The sequence below is a fragment of the Arvicola amphibius genome, chromosome 12 (assembly GCF_903992535.2).
Source record: "Arvicola amphibius chromosome 12, mArvAmp1.2, whole genome shotgun sequence".
Taxonomy (NCBI): domain Eukaryota; kingdom Metazoa; phylum Chordata; class Mammalia; order Rodentia; family Cricetidae; genus Arvicola; species Arvicola amphibius.
The window spans coordinates 39,664,228-39,678,382 of record NC_052058.2 but is presented as its reverse complement, the minus strand read 5'-3'; the positions used below and the strand labels follow the sequence as shown (position 1 = coordinate 39,678,382).

Here is a 14,155-nt window from a genome sequence, read left to right as displayed (position 1 = left end):
AGGAGAAAGGCCGTCCACAGTGAAGCCGATGCAGTGTGGAATTGGGCATTGCAGAAGCTTCTGACCGTTCCAGAGGTCTCTGTTTGACATTGGCTCGAGCATGGAATTAGAAGGCAAAGCCACTCCCCCCCCCCCCCCCCCCCCCCCCCGCTTATCTGCAGGGGAGGGATCAGCTCTCAGCTGGCCAGGCCAGTGTCACTGATACAGCTGGTGTCATCGTTACCTTCCACTAACAGATCACTCGACACCTACTGGCCCAGGCAGGGTTGGGTCTGAGTAGAGGTATGGACTCTTATTGTCCCAGAACCCCAGATGAAGCCACTCTGCAAGGCATGGCAGAAATGCAATGACCAACAAGCAACCTAGGGCTAGATTGCTTCCTGCCTCCAATTTGTCTCTCAGCTCCTTAGTTATCACTGCTTAGTTCTATATTGCTGTCCCAGCAAAGATGCTATATAAGGAAAGGACACCTGGAGTGGCCCCAAAGTGAAGACCCAGAACAGAAGTTTGACTCCAGGCATCAGCCTGGATTGGGGATCTACCTGGCCTTGCAGTTCTGACTGGCTGTGCTCCTGCGTGCATCCCCTCCAGCATCATGCTGCAGCAGATCCTGCACGACATGTACATCGACCCTGAGCTTCTGGCTGAGCTCAGTGATGTGCAAAAGCACATTCTCTTCTACAAGATGAGAGAGGAGCAGCTTCGGCGCTGGAGGGAGCGGGAGGCCTGGGACGCCCTGGCCCAGGCAGAAGGCCTCAGGCCTGCAAAGGTCAAGCGAGGTATGTGGCTTAGAGTCACCCAGGAGGTAAAAACATTAATGAGTCCGGGCTGAGTTCTTTCATATGGTCACTAATGTTCTAAAAGACGGGGGATTCGAAACTCTTATGCTGAGGGCTCTGATTCCACTAGCTTGGGTTTTCTATCTTCCAACCAGGAGTATAGATGAAGGATGTGGCCAGGATTATGCCGGACCCAAATGGGCTGGGGAAATGGGAACTTGCTTTGTCTTATTGTATACGGCTCACTTTCTGAGACAACACCACTGAAACCATGCTCAGATAGTTGGCAATTGCATGACGGATAATAGACAACAGTCTTTCTATCATTCTTTTTCTGATTCTGGATATTGGGTGTAAGACCTTCTGCATGCTAGGTAGGCACTCTGCCATTAAGGTGCATGCCCAGACCAAGGATGTATTCCTCTGCCTCGCTACCAGTTTTAGGCATAGTGCCTTGAAGATATATATGGCCTTCCTCCCTGCCATGTAGACTCTGGATCTCAGCTCAGGCCTGTACTCTACATCCTGCCTCGCGGTGCGTGTTAGAGGATACTGTGGTTGTTTTTGGAGGTTCATTGCACATCTGGCAGAAGGATGTCCAGGAAATTTCCTTGGACGATTATTCATCATTTCCAAATGGCATTAGCAACTTTAGGCAAGAAGCAAGGGCCCTGTCTTCTTTATATTCAAAGTTTTTTGTCAGTCAAAGCCATGGACTGATGCTAAATGACCTGCTTGTGACCTCTAGCTGGCCTCAGACAGGCTATTGCACCTTGGACAGGATGTAAGATCTTGTTGTGGAGAGTAGCTTTTGTGTATGTTGCACTTGCTTTGTGGTCAGTTTGAATGCTTTACTAGTAAATTCTGAGTTACCAACAAAGTGTTGGTGTTGCATGCATTAAGGACGGCAATTTTCCTTGGTGTCATTTGATCAAGAATGAGCCCAGATTCAATGTGCTACTTCAGTCCACTATAGCTTCCATCGTCTTCTGTCTGTTGGATGAGTCTGTTTATGTGCCTGATAAGGCTGTCTTGTGAATCTGTCTGTCCCTGTCTCTCCTTTTCTGTCCCTAACTAAGGGATTTCTCTCTATTTTATTGAACAGTACAGAAAGCATCACTTGGGGGGAAGGGATGAAGGGTACTTTACAGAAATCTTGAACACAGTATTATGAAAGATTAAATCACTGATCCCCACTGACCGCAAGTAACCCAGATAACAAAGAGTACTATAAACATCATTGTTTACCAAGCAATATTTGTATGCTTCATTCAATATTTATGGTGGATAGTCCTTTTCTAGGATTGTTTTCATCCAATATTTGCTGGTTTTGACAAGTGATTATTATGACACATGTCCCAAACACATGCATTACTCTTGAGTGAGAGGCATGGGAGCTACCTTGCATGACCTTGCTTGGCTCCTGGCCCTTGCCTTAACAGTATTCCCTATGCTGATACTTGGGTCAACTGTGTGCCCTATGGTCCTTTTATTCAGTGTCCAAGGCTAAAACTTGGTACAGTCCACTAAAGCCAGGTAGATTAAGATTTTGGGCTATGCATTAGTTTAGACAGGAAAAGTTGATTACCTGGGAACTCAAGGCAATTAATGTTGGTTGTTACACTGTCTTCTTAAAGGCAGATTAAACAAACAGGCTGAGTTCACAGTAGGATAGCAATCTTAAGTCTTAGTAATATCTCAGGGTGTATTATTAACTCTGGCTGTGAGGTACAGTAAAAGTTCCAGTCTTTAAAAATGTCAAGGCTATTTTATCATAACGCATTGCCATAACTCTATACTTGGCAACACAAATACACTCGCTTTCATTTTTGCTCCCATGACCCTCACTTGGCCTCCATCTATTCATCAAATAAAGTATATAGCTTTGATCTGTTCAAAGTGTTCAATCCAGGCCAAATCCTGTTTCAGGGCTGGGCATATAGGCCTGTTGGAGACCTAGCTTCTGCCTTCCAATCCAGTCTCACTGTTGGTCTGCCCCAATGCATACCAATTGGCATGATGGCACCACCTAATCATGTCCATGTTTTTCTTACTGTTGGCAATGTCCCTTTGTTTTATGAGCGCCTGCCCTGCTCCTGAAGACTTGGAGGATGCCCTTGGTGTAGGAAGGACTTGCTCCTCTGTAGCTTCCTGGCACTAGGACCGACCCCAGCTGTAGCATTTGTCACCCTGGTATTGTTATTCATCATTCACTTGTCTAGCTCTCCCAGTAGATCCCAAACCGCTAAACCTTGGAGCTTTACTTCACTGTGTTTTCCTCCCTTGGGGCCCAGCATAGAACTGGGACAATGTTGAATACCTGTTTTGAACAAGAACTAGCAGAAAGACCCTCCACTTGCCCCCCCCCCCCTCCCTGTAGGGTGATTGTACCAGAGCTCTGACTTGACTGCGGGGACCAGTGTTAAGTTTGGGATCCATGCTCTGGCAACCGAATCACTAGCTGGGGAAGTCCACAATCAAAGCTTTCTAGCCACCCCTCTGCCTGAGTCCTAAGGCCTCACATCTGTCTGGTAGCTCCTATGGGAGAACGATAGATGCCTACAAATTTAACTGCAAAAATATTTATGTGGCAATTTATTACATGCTGACACCTACATTTTCATATATAAATTATACATTATACTCATTTGGGTTTCTGGTGCAGGAGATTCTTTTCTGGGTAATTAGATTTGCGATTTATAAAGAATAGAAAAGAGGGGGAGCTTACTGAGGAATGTGTGCCTCCCAGGCCAAAATCCCATTCAGTTTTCAGTCCATGATCTCTTCAGTGCTGCCCTCTGGGAACTGCTTGGGCCTGACCCTGGAGAATTCTAGACAAGGGACTGACTGTGCCCCACAAACCAAAAAACTTTTTGCTGGAGGGTCGAGAGTGCATATTGCCTGATTCCTGTCCTGGAATCATAACAAGGAGTCTTGAAGACCCTACACCCTGTGTGTCAACTTTGTTCAGGCACAATCCTGAAGGCTCCCTATGGCCCCACTTCAGGTGAGAGTGCTGAGCCTCACAGAACAGATGCAATACAGCCAATGGTACCCAGCTGCTGAGAAATGAAGTCAAATATGCATCCCATGACTTTGACTTAGAGTCTCATGGCCGAACTTTTTCTATACAATTCCTTCTGATCTTGGAAATTCAGTTAAATGAATAATCTATCATTTGTTCTCGTGTCTAGCCACTCACCCATACGTTCACTTACCCTAAGTGCTGACATCGGTGGAGTTGTATAGTTTTAGCCTTTGAAACTTTGACTAGAAGGATCACAGGGTACACAGTTACACAAGTGCCAGGATCCAGGTGTTATGCAAGGCATCTGTATGGTGGCTCAAGGTAAGAACATCCTTCCATTTTTCTCCCCTGCATGCTTGCCTTCCCTTCTTCTAACTTGTTCTGAAGGACATATCTAATGTGCCCCTCTTGAGTGGTCTGCTGGCTTCTTGGGATTTCTCTACAACGTTGCTCAAGCATGCTCATCCTGAAATGGTCTCATGCTCCTCTGGCCATTGTCCCCACCCTGTTTGTTTTTTTGACCCTCTTCTTTTACTGGGAAAAATTTCCAGCTTACAGTAGACCCGAGTTCACCACCTGGGAGCTCTTAGAGTCAAGCTAGGGCAAAATGTCCTGGCCTATCTCTAGTTATGTCTGACGAGGCTGTGAGTAAACCCAGGGATCATAAATTATTCTAGTTCACAAACCTTGCTGACATTCTCAACTCTGGGGCACATATTTGAGATCACAGAAACAAGCTAGAATGATAGCTTAGACCTCTGTTACACAGGGGAAGGACAGGACATTGGAATCCGGGATGAGCACACATTGTTTTTCTCATTATGAGACACTTCTGTTTCCACCCTGCTCTTTGGTGCAGTCTCCTAACCCAGCTGCAGCAAATGGAGACACCCTACTTGAAAATCTGCTTGTCTACCATCACATTGACTATTGATACTTCTGACCCTTCATTGTTCAATGGAAAATCGTATTACCACATTGAGACTCTGAGACAGTGTGGCATAACTATGCACCTGCAAGATTTCATGCAGTTACTCCTACATTGTAAGGTCTGTGCAGACTCCTTTTCTTCTTCATTCCTCTTGGTAATGCCAAGTTGGTACTCTTGCTCATGTGCACTTTCTTAGGGCTGGCATTAAATTCTTAAAGTGTTCAATGGTAAGGAGTAGCAGCATCTCAGTTCCTCTATTCTTGAGTTGAGTTGGGTTGATGCAGTTTTTTTTAGTGGGTAGGGTTAGAGACAGGGTTTCTCTGTGTAGCAGCACTGTCTGTCCTGAAACTTGCTTTGTAGACCAGGCTGTCCTTGAACTCACAGAGACCCACCTGCCTCTGCCTCCCAAGTGCTGGGATTAAAGGTGTGCACCAACGGTGCTCGGCTGTTGATGCAATTTAAAAAATGTGTCTAGCCTGGTGAATGAAACCAGATCACTTGGATTTTATCACCTGGTGGTATAACCTTGGAAATTCACCTTACGTAGGAGTAACAAAGTTTTTCTAACAGTAATGGGTGGAATTTAAAAAATGTCTTCCTTTAAGAAACCTTTAACCACTCTGAAGGCACATAGCATAAGAGAGGCAGATCACATTCATCTCCCTCTTTTCCTGGTGTGGTGATTTGGGAGTAGCACATCTCTGCTTGGCCTATCTCAGTTTTTCTAGATTCTGGGTGATAGAGGATCGTGCAGCTTAGAGGGTGGAGCCTTTTTCTGTGTCTTTCAAGTCAGCACTGCTGGTATGATTTGCAAGTTTATTTTCAGTGTGTGGGATAAATGGGGGGAAATTCATTAATCCCAGAAGACTTATCTGTTTTGGGGATGTTGATAAACATTCTTATGGGTGAAACAAAAACCTAGTTTTATGATGGGCATGGGAGATAGTCCACTGAGAACTTCTGAGATCTGCTGACAATGGGAGACATAGCTTATGGCCTGGAATGAAGCTTAGCATGTGTCTATGCATTTAGCTGATAGTCTGTGGCATCAAGAGACGATCTCATGCCAGTCCCATCTTCTGTACCCACCTATTTTGTGTGATCTAGTGAACCTTTCATGAGCTGATGCTCCATCAGGTTCATGGACTTGATTTTGATAGAGATTCACTTTGTGGCTCATATTCTATCCTGAAACCAAAGCCATGGTGGTGGGGCAGCAGTCAGTGAGTGAGCATCTTGGTGACACAGTCTCAACATCACTGGCCACATCACTTCTCTCCTGCAGCTCAGTCTTTCCTCTAAGTGGTTGTGAGTAGTGTAATGTTCTGCCCTGTCCCTTTAAGAGACAAGCCCCATCCACTCCCTCCCTCTTCCACTGAGGCAAGCAGATCTTCCTTCTGCTACCAGCCTGAGTTCTTTCTTTCTGTCTTTCTCCCAACAGCTTCTGCCTAGCTCCCATCTCCCCACTTCTCCCCTTTCCTCCTCCTCCTCCTCCTCCTCCTCCTTCCTCCTCCTCCCTCTTCCTCTCTCTCTCTTTCCGCCTCTCTCTCTGCTCTTCTCCCTTTCCCCTCTTTCCCTTTCTCTTCCATAACCCATTAATAAATACCCACTTTCTCTGCATGGCATGCCTAATAGGTCTCTGTCTCTCACCTGCTGCATGGCTCCCTGCCTGGGACTGGCTGCCTTCATGGCCCACTGTGGTCTCATGCCTGCTGCCCACTGCTGCCACTTGGGGACCTGCAACATTTTATTTTTACCATAACAAGTAGTCCATGCTGAGTTTTTGGTGCCTACCCTGTATACACGGTGCCTCTGCTTCTTCTCATCTGCCTTATTCCTGCTCCTGTTTTGCTTTCCCCCAGATCTACTGAGGCAGTCCCATCTGTCAAAAATCGCCAGGGTTCACAGCTCAGCATCTCCATGCCAGCCTTTTAGAAACTGAAACATTACCAGGTGGGTAGTGAGCAGGATCAGAGCAGAGCCTGTTATGAGGGAATATGGAGTCATCTATAGGGACTGTTGTGAGAGCTCTTAGTATCTGACAGGTGGGACTGCCCTCAGGGATGAAGGTATACCTTTTGAAGTTATGGAGAAAGAGTAACTTTATGTGTAACCCTTAAGTTTCAGCTCCAGACATTCTGAATCAACAGAGAGTGTCAGCTGAGAACTTCTGATAGGGAGCTCATGGAGGGGTCCTCAGCAAGTGGGGATAGGAATCTAAAAAGCAAAGGAGATCAGGTAGGCAGGAAAAGCAAGAGCACTTTCATTCTTTGGGAAGAACTCACCCAGATTAAGACCTACCTGGTGTTGGAGGCCAGCTTCGACAAAGTACCACTCAACATGGTAGGAGTGTGGGGGTCAGAAAAATAGTAAAGAGGACAAAGATGCAATGAAAATAATAAAACAAACATAGGATAGTACCATGAGAGAATTTCAGTGAATACTGATATCCCCCATGTTTAATTTTCCATAGACTTTTATAACCCAATACAACAGGGGGAAGAAGACAAAAGACTGCTTTAACATGATACAAAGGACAACTCTAACAGTTATTTGCTTCAATACTTTGAGCCATTCAAGTCATTAGCATTTTGTTGTTTAGGCAGTGAACCCACCATAGAACAAGTAACCTGAAGGAAGTCACTCCCAAGGTCAGAACCTCCTATTTCAAAAGAAGGAGCAGAAGTGTCAGGGACCAGCCTCTAGGCAGGGTAGAGGTGCAGGGATTTAGAAAATATTAGTAGAGAATGTGAAGACACAAAAGAAAATAATAAAACGGAGAAAACATATAGGATAGCATCGGCAGGGAATTTCAGTGAGTTTGAAATTCACCTGCATTTAATTTCCAAGTGCTTAAAATACCCCTGATGCTGTAGAATTTTAAAATAACTCTGAGGCCTTTCAGCCTTAGTGCTTTCCCTCCTCCCCCTGGGAACCAGGAATCTAACAATTACCCACACAGGTAATGTTGGAAACTTTCCATCTCCCTGAGTCTTTGTGAATGTTCTCCAGATAGAACTCAGTTATTGAAATTGGGGCAAGATAACCCTTAAGATGTTGACTCAGTTCCTGATGTTTTGACTCAGTCCTTGGGAAGGGGCTAAAGTAACCCTCAAATGTTTTCCCTTACCTCACTTGATCTGGCAACCACCCTCCAGCCCTGGCTTGGGCCAATTATTGTTAATAGCCCTTTGAATAAACCAATCCCAATAGTTGGAAAACAACTCCTGAGTTCCCCCCCTCCTTGTTTCTATGGCTTTTTGCTTTAAAAGTAGCCTGTACCAGCTATTTGGGGTCCTTGGCCTGAATGCTGAGTGACCCTGTCATGACAGAATTAAAACCCCCATGCTTTTACATCAACTGTTGTGTGAGGTTTGTCTCTTGGGGCGACTCCTCCTTGGTGATTAGACTTGAGGGTCCAACAATTCCAAAAGGTAGGAATAAAACAAAAAAACTGCATTAACATGATACAAGGAAATAAACATACCAATTGAAGGTCATGGGCTACAACCACATTGAAACATCTGTTGCTAGAACAAAACAAATCACACTCACACCCTAGACCAAAACATTCTGTAGGCAAACCACTCCCTGGGTAGAATCTAATGTTATTGCCTTAAAGGAACAGGACCTTTAGTTGGATCCTTAGACTTTTGTTTGAAGTAGGAACAATCCAACTCTTTTCCTGGAGCACAAAGTCTAGCTATTAGCCACACCTGTTGACAATAACCTTGAGAAAGCAGAAGTCACTGAGCTACTAGAGGTTAAGTTCCAACTCTTTGCCCTTTGGTCAACGTAGAAATAGGCTTACATTTCCAGGCCTCCACACAGAAGTTTGCTTGAATATCCTGAGCATTGGTCAGGGTGGAGTGGATCTACTTGCATGGGCTATCTTTTTGAGCAACCTCAAACTCTCTTTCCATCAGACAAGATGGAAATAGACTCATATTTTGGGCCTCCCCACAGCCTGGCCCATGTTAACCCTTTTTAACCTCACCCTCTTAGAGACCTGGAAGCTGCACCTGTATGCATTTTGTGAATTAAGACATGATACACTGTTGATTGTAAGACACATCCTGATTGTAGAAATGTTAAAATGTGTGCCTTTGAATTAATGAAGTGGGGAATGAGCTCTGTTTTAATTGGGCAGATGAAGTCTCATGCAGGCTTAGCAGCATATACTGGGAAACAAGGAGGTGAAGTAGGGTCTGAGCTTCCACCTAACTGCTAGAATTCAAGTTTCTATTCTTTCCACCTCAATATACAGCCTTTTCTTACAGTTATTTAATGATTTTTATTTACCTATTTAATATTTTAGAGATGTTACTTGTAATGGATTATTAAAAATTGCTGTAGATCCTTGAGTAGCTTGCTGTGGGATCCCTGGCAGTGGCAGGCAGGGGGCAGGGGGTCCTGAGAGCAGCCAGTCCCAGGCAGGGATGCTGCATGAGACCAGGTCTCTGAAGGTGGCTGGTCCTCGGTGGCATCCCCTGCAGCAAGCCATGTGGCCACTGGCAAAAGACAGATGGATAGGCACACCATACAGAGTGAGGTTGGATATTTATTTAGTGGCTATGGAACAGAAGGGAGAAAGGGAGAAGAACAGAGAGAGAGAGAGGGAAAGGAGAGAGAGAGACCGGAGCTGCCTCTCTGAGAGAGAGATGGAAATAAAGATAGAGACTAAGACTGCAAGCAGGAAGGAAGACCTGCCTGCCTCAGTGGATGGGGGAGGGAGTGGGCGTGGCTTGTCTCTTAAAGAGACAGAACAACCATTACATTACTTATTTTTATTTTATGTAAATGAGCATTAGCCTGAATGTATGTCTGCAGTACCATGTTGGTGTAGTATATTTGGAGGTCAGAAGAGTCACAGATGGTTGTGAGCTACCCTGTAGGAACTGAACCCAGGTCCAGCCAGTGCTCTTAATTGCTGAAGTATCTCTCCAGCCCCTAAAAAGACTTATTAAGAACAATTAAAAGCCAGAATACAAAAGAAGCAAAAGTGTAAAAAAAATTATTAGAGGAATAAAAGAGAATGCAAAGTAGAGGCATTTAAAACATAGAACAAAGAAAATAAAAACATTATTAGATAAAAAGCAATCTTCTTAATAAATACTTTTGTAAATGACAGAGGCCATCAAGATAGTTCAGTGGGTAAAGGGTCTTGTACAAGCCTAATAACTTGAATTTAACCACTAGAATCCACATTAAAAAGTCAGGTGCAGTGGCTTATATATATATACTATATTACTCATTACCCTGCATCCAGATGGGAAACTGAGATAGGAGATTTGTCTAGAAGTTCTTGCCTGGAATATGCAACATGGCAGAAACAAGAGAGACCATGCCTCAAAGCACAGTAGGAGAGAACCAACCCCCAGAAGTTATCCTCTCTCCTCCACGCTTGTGCTATGGCACAACACCTGCTCTCACATGTAAATCATACACATAGTTAAGTACATGCACGCACAATAATACATTTTTAGAGAATAAAATAGTAGCTAAATGGCAGGAAAATATTTACAATATATAAAATAAACTTAGTATTCAGCAAATATAAACAAGTTTTCCAAATCAATTCAGAAAAGACAATTAAAAAATTGAGGAAATGTCTGTACAAGCAGTTTACAAGAGAGCTACCTCTTTTTCTTTTTTTTTTCACATCCCAGCCACAGTTTGCCCTCCCTCCTCTCTTCCCAGTCCCCCCTCCTCATCCCTGTTGTTGATTCAGTCCCTGTAAGCCCCTATTAGCTCAAGTTAGTTGATTTTGTGGGTTTTCTTATGGTGTCCTTGACCCCTCTGGCTCCTACAATGCTTTCTCCCAGTCTTCAGCAGGACTCCCTGAGCTTTGCCTAATGTTTGCCTAGGGTCTCGGCATCTGTTTCTATAAGTTGCTGGATGAAGCTGGGGGGACTAGCCATGATAAGCTAAGTATGGGCAGGTCACCCAAAAGAAGTCCTTAACTTCCAACCATTATCACCTGCCAGAGTAGAACATGGTCATTGATAAATTTAATAAAAGGCCTGAGTCTCAGTAGTTTACCCTGAGGCAATACCTGAGGCAATTTGCAGAAAGAATCACAAACTGAGATTACCTAGCACCACCCAAAAACAGACCATCCAGAGGAAACGCCTAACATTCCAACTGCTGTAGATAACCCCACCTGCCAGCACACACTCACCAGGACACCCTAGACAAATGTCAGCCAATCAGGGGTCCTAAATCTCAAAAGCCCTTCACCCCCCACCTTTACTACTATAAAAACCCAATTCTAACTGATCTTGGGGCTCTCCGTTTATTCCAATACGTTGGACATGCTGAGAGACCAAGTTTGCAAACTTGATTAAAGTAAAGGCTCTTTGCTTTTACATACAGGACTTGGTCTCCTTGGCTTTTGCAGGGACTTCATGGATTTGGGCATAACAGAGCCTCTCTGATGACAACTGGAATACACACCAATCTATGAGTATAACAAAATATCATTAGCAATCATTACATTGACATTATCTTTTTTCTCCAGTCATGTTTGGTTTTATCCTAGGTCTCTGAGTGATCCAGCCCCTGGGTCCTGGTGCTCCCGGCAGTGTCAGGGATGGGTTTACTCTCCTGCCTGGGTTTTAGTCTAGACCAGTCATTTATCGGCCACTTCCTCAATCTCTAGGCCACCCTTTCTCCAGCACTTTCCATAGACAGGACAGCCTGTGGGCCAAGGTTATGGTGATTGGGTTGGTGTCCCACTCCCTCCATTAGAAGTCTCTCCTGGTCACAGGAGATGACCAGGTCAGGCAATATATCCCCAATTGCTCAGAGTCTTAGCTAGGGTCATCCTTGTAGATTCCTGGGAGATTCTCTTGTACCATGTTTTTACCTGACCTTTAAATGCCCCCTTTTCCAGTCATCTCTTTCTGTACGCTCTTCCGCTTCCGCTGCCCCCAACCCCTGCTCACTCACGTTCCCCTTCTGCTTCCCACAGTCCACTCACGACATTTTAAATCACACTTAAGATGTAAAGAGGCACTCCAGCTCACTGGTTGTGATGGCTAATCTTGATGTCAGCTTGACGGAATTCCTATCCACTTAAGAGACAAACCTCTGGGTATTTCTGTGAGGCAGATCTCACAGGGGTTTTTGTTTGTTTGTTTTGTTTTGTTTTTTTGAGGTGGGAATACCACCCTGAATGTGGATAGCACCATTCTGTGATCTGGGATCCCAGGCTAAAGGAAAAAGAAAGCATGGGTCTGGAGAGATGACGAGTTGGGAGATTAGGAGGACGCTGTTCTTGCAGAGCACTAGAGTTGGTCACCTGCATGGAGGCAGGTGCCTTTCCTGACTGGTACAGGGCTCCAGTGGAAGATGCTGGACTGAACTACCCAGATTTAATTTCTCTTTTCTTGTGTCAGAGACTCTTGTGCAAGTCACCTCCTGCTTCCCCCTCCAGCCTGGAGGTCAGCAGGGACAGTCCCTGAGAAAGGAACTAGCTATATCACCTTGTAATCTGATCGCAGGTCTCAGCTCCAGCTCTGCAGAAGTAACAGCTTGCAGATGGCTTCATTGCTTCTCTGTCTGTCGCAGAGTTGTGAACACGATTGCTTTCTAGTTTCTTCTCACCTAAGAATTAGCAATGCTTCTCTCTGCACACCGAACTGAAAAACTCCTCATGCTGTTTGTTTGCAAACAGTGTCTCCCTCATGCTATCCAGTATCTCCCTGTGGTTATCTAGGCTCTTTCCCATGCTATTCAAAGTTTCCCCCATGCTATCCAGGGTCTCTGCCATGCTCTCCAATTGTACTAATGTTCTCATTCCCTAACAGCTTGAATGTGGACAGGTGTGTGATGTTTGGTGGGAGTCAAAAGTTCTTTTTTGCATGAGTGTTAGTTTCTTAGTATTGTTTGTTGAAAAAAAAAAAAGCCCCTTTAAATTACATTATCTTGGCACTGTTGTTGAAAAACAATTGGTCAAATAAGTACATATGGCTCTATTTCTGGACTCTATCTACTCGTCAACCAATGTATGTATCTACCCTTACATAAATATTATTGTGATTGTGGCTTTCTATTAAATATTGAAAATGTAACTTTCTAGTAAATGTAAAATTGGAACTATGTAGGTTATTCACCTTTGCTCCTTTTCAAGATTTATTTTATTTATTATAGCTCTTTTATTATGACAAATATTAGAATCAGCTTTCATGCTGGGAATTTAAGGTAGCATTGAATGGTTGGATCAATTTGTTGATCATATTAAGAACAGTCCTGGGTATGTAGTTCAGGCTGGCATCTAATGACCCTTCTGCCTCAATGTCTCAGGTAATTCTAGGTACGTGCTCCCCATCCGGCACCCCCCACCCCGTGGTCATTTTTGTTTGCTCCTTCTTTTTGTAGTGAACCTGTGGTTTATTTTCTCTTTTAGGCTATGGTGAGCAATACTTCTATGAACATTCATGCACAAGGATTTTTGTTTTTAACTGGTTGGTGGTTGTTTTTTGTTTTCTTTTTTTCTTTTCTTTCTTTTTTTTGAGACAGGGTTTAATATCTAACATTGGCTGGCCTCAAACTCACAGGGATCCTCCTGCCTCATCCTTCCAAGTGCTGACATTACATGTGTATGGTACTGTGCTTAGTTTCACATGTACATTTCTGTGTGGAAATAGGTTTTTCTTTCTCTTGGTTGTAATCACTAGGTTATCTTGTAACCCTATATTTCAAGCAGCAGTTACAGAGGGACTTACTTTTCCCATATTTTTGCCAATTCTTGTTATTAACTGCATTGCTAATGCCTAGTGGTTATGGCAAGTTATGGCATTATGGTATTAGTCATTTATGTGTGTGTGTATATGTGTGTGTACCTGTACCATCACATGTGTGTGGAGGTCAGTTCTCTCATTTTAATATGTGAGTCTCCAGAACTGAACTCAGGTTATCAGGTTTGGCGGCAAGCACTTTTACTAAGTCATTGTGCCAGTCTGCCTATCATGTCTTTAAAAATAATATTTTAAAAATTTTCTCATTAAAATCATTTGAGCCTATAGAAATAGTAAAAATAATATAAATTTCCATGGCTTTTAATACCTTTGTCCAAAGTCTGTTTGTACTTTTTCCTTAGATGATTCTGATGTATTTCAGAGCCATTTTGATGGAATTCTAGAATCTATAATCTTATTCTTTGATCCTCACAATATATTCAACTGTTACTCAAATTCAGTGTGCATCGCACTTCTGTTCGTTCCTTATTTTAATACGTGCTTTGGTTCCGTAAACAATACGCTACGTAATCTGTATATAAATAGCACAATTCTATCATACAGTAACCTGAGCTGAATTTCGTGAGTCTTCATTTTTTTTTCGAGATGCAGTTATGTTGTTTAGCCTCTTTTTCTTGCCATACACTATGGTATCATAAAATACAGTATCATTTTC

General features: G+C 43.7%; 1 protein-coding gene across 2 annotated transcripts in view; it reads left to right on the top strand.

Annotated features, from left to right (window-relative positions):
• The first annotated feature begins 595 nt into the window (after positions 1 to 595).
• Positions 596 to 14,155, top strand: part of Sh2d4b (SH2 domain containing 4B) — a 73,237-nt gene continuing 59,677 nt past the window's right edge. The window contains exon 1 of one of the 2 annotated variants that reach the window (XM_038349904.1): positions 596 to 779. In XM_038349904.1, coding sequence (XP_038205832.1) covers positions 596 to 779 — 184 coding nt within the window. Of the gene's footprint in view, positions 794 to 14,155 lie in introns of both variants that reach the window. The other variant, XM_038349903.1, reaches the window with a different exon arrangement.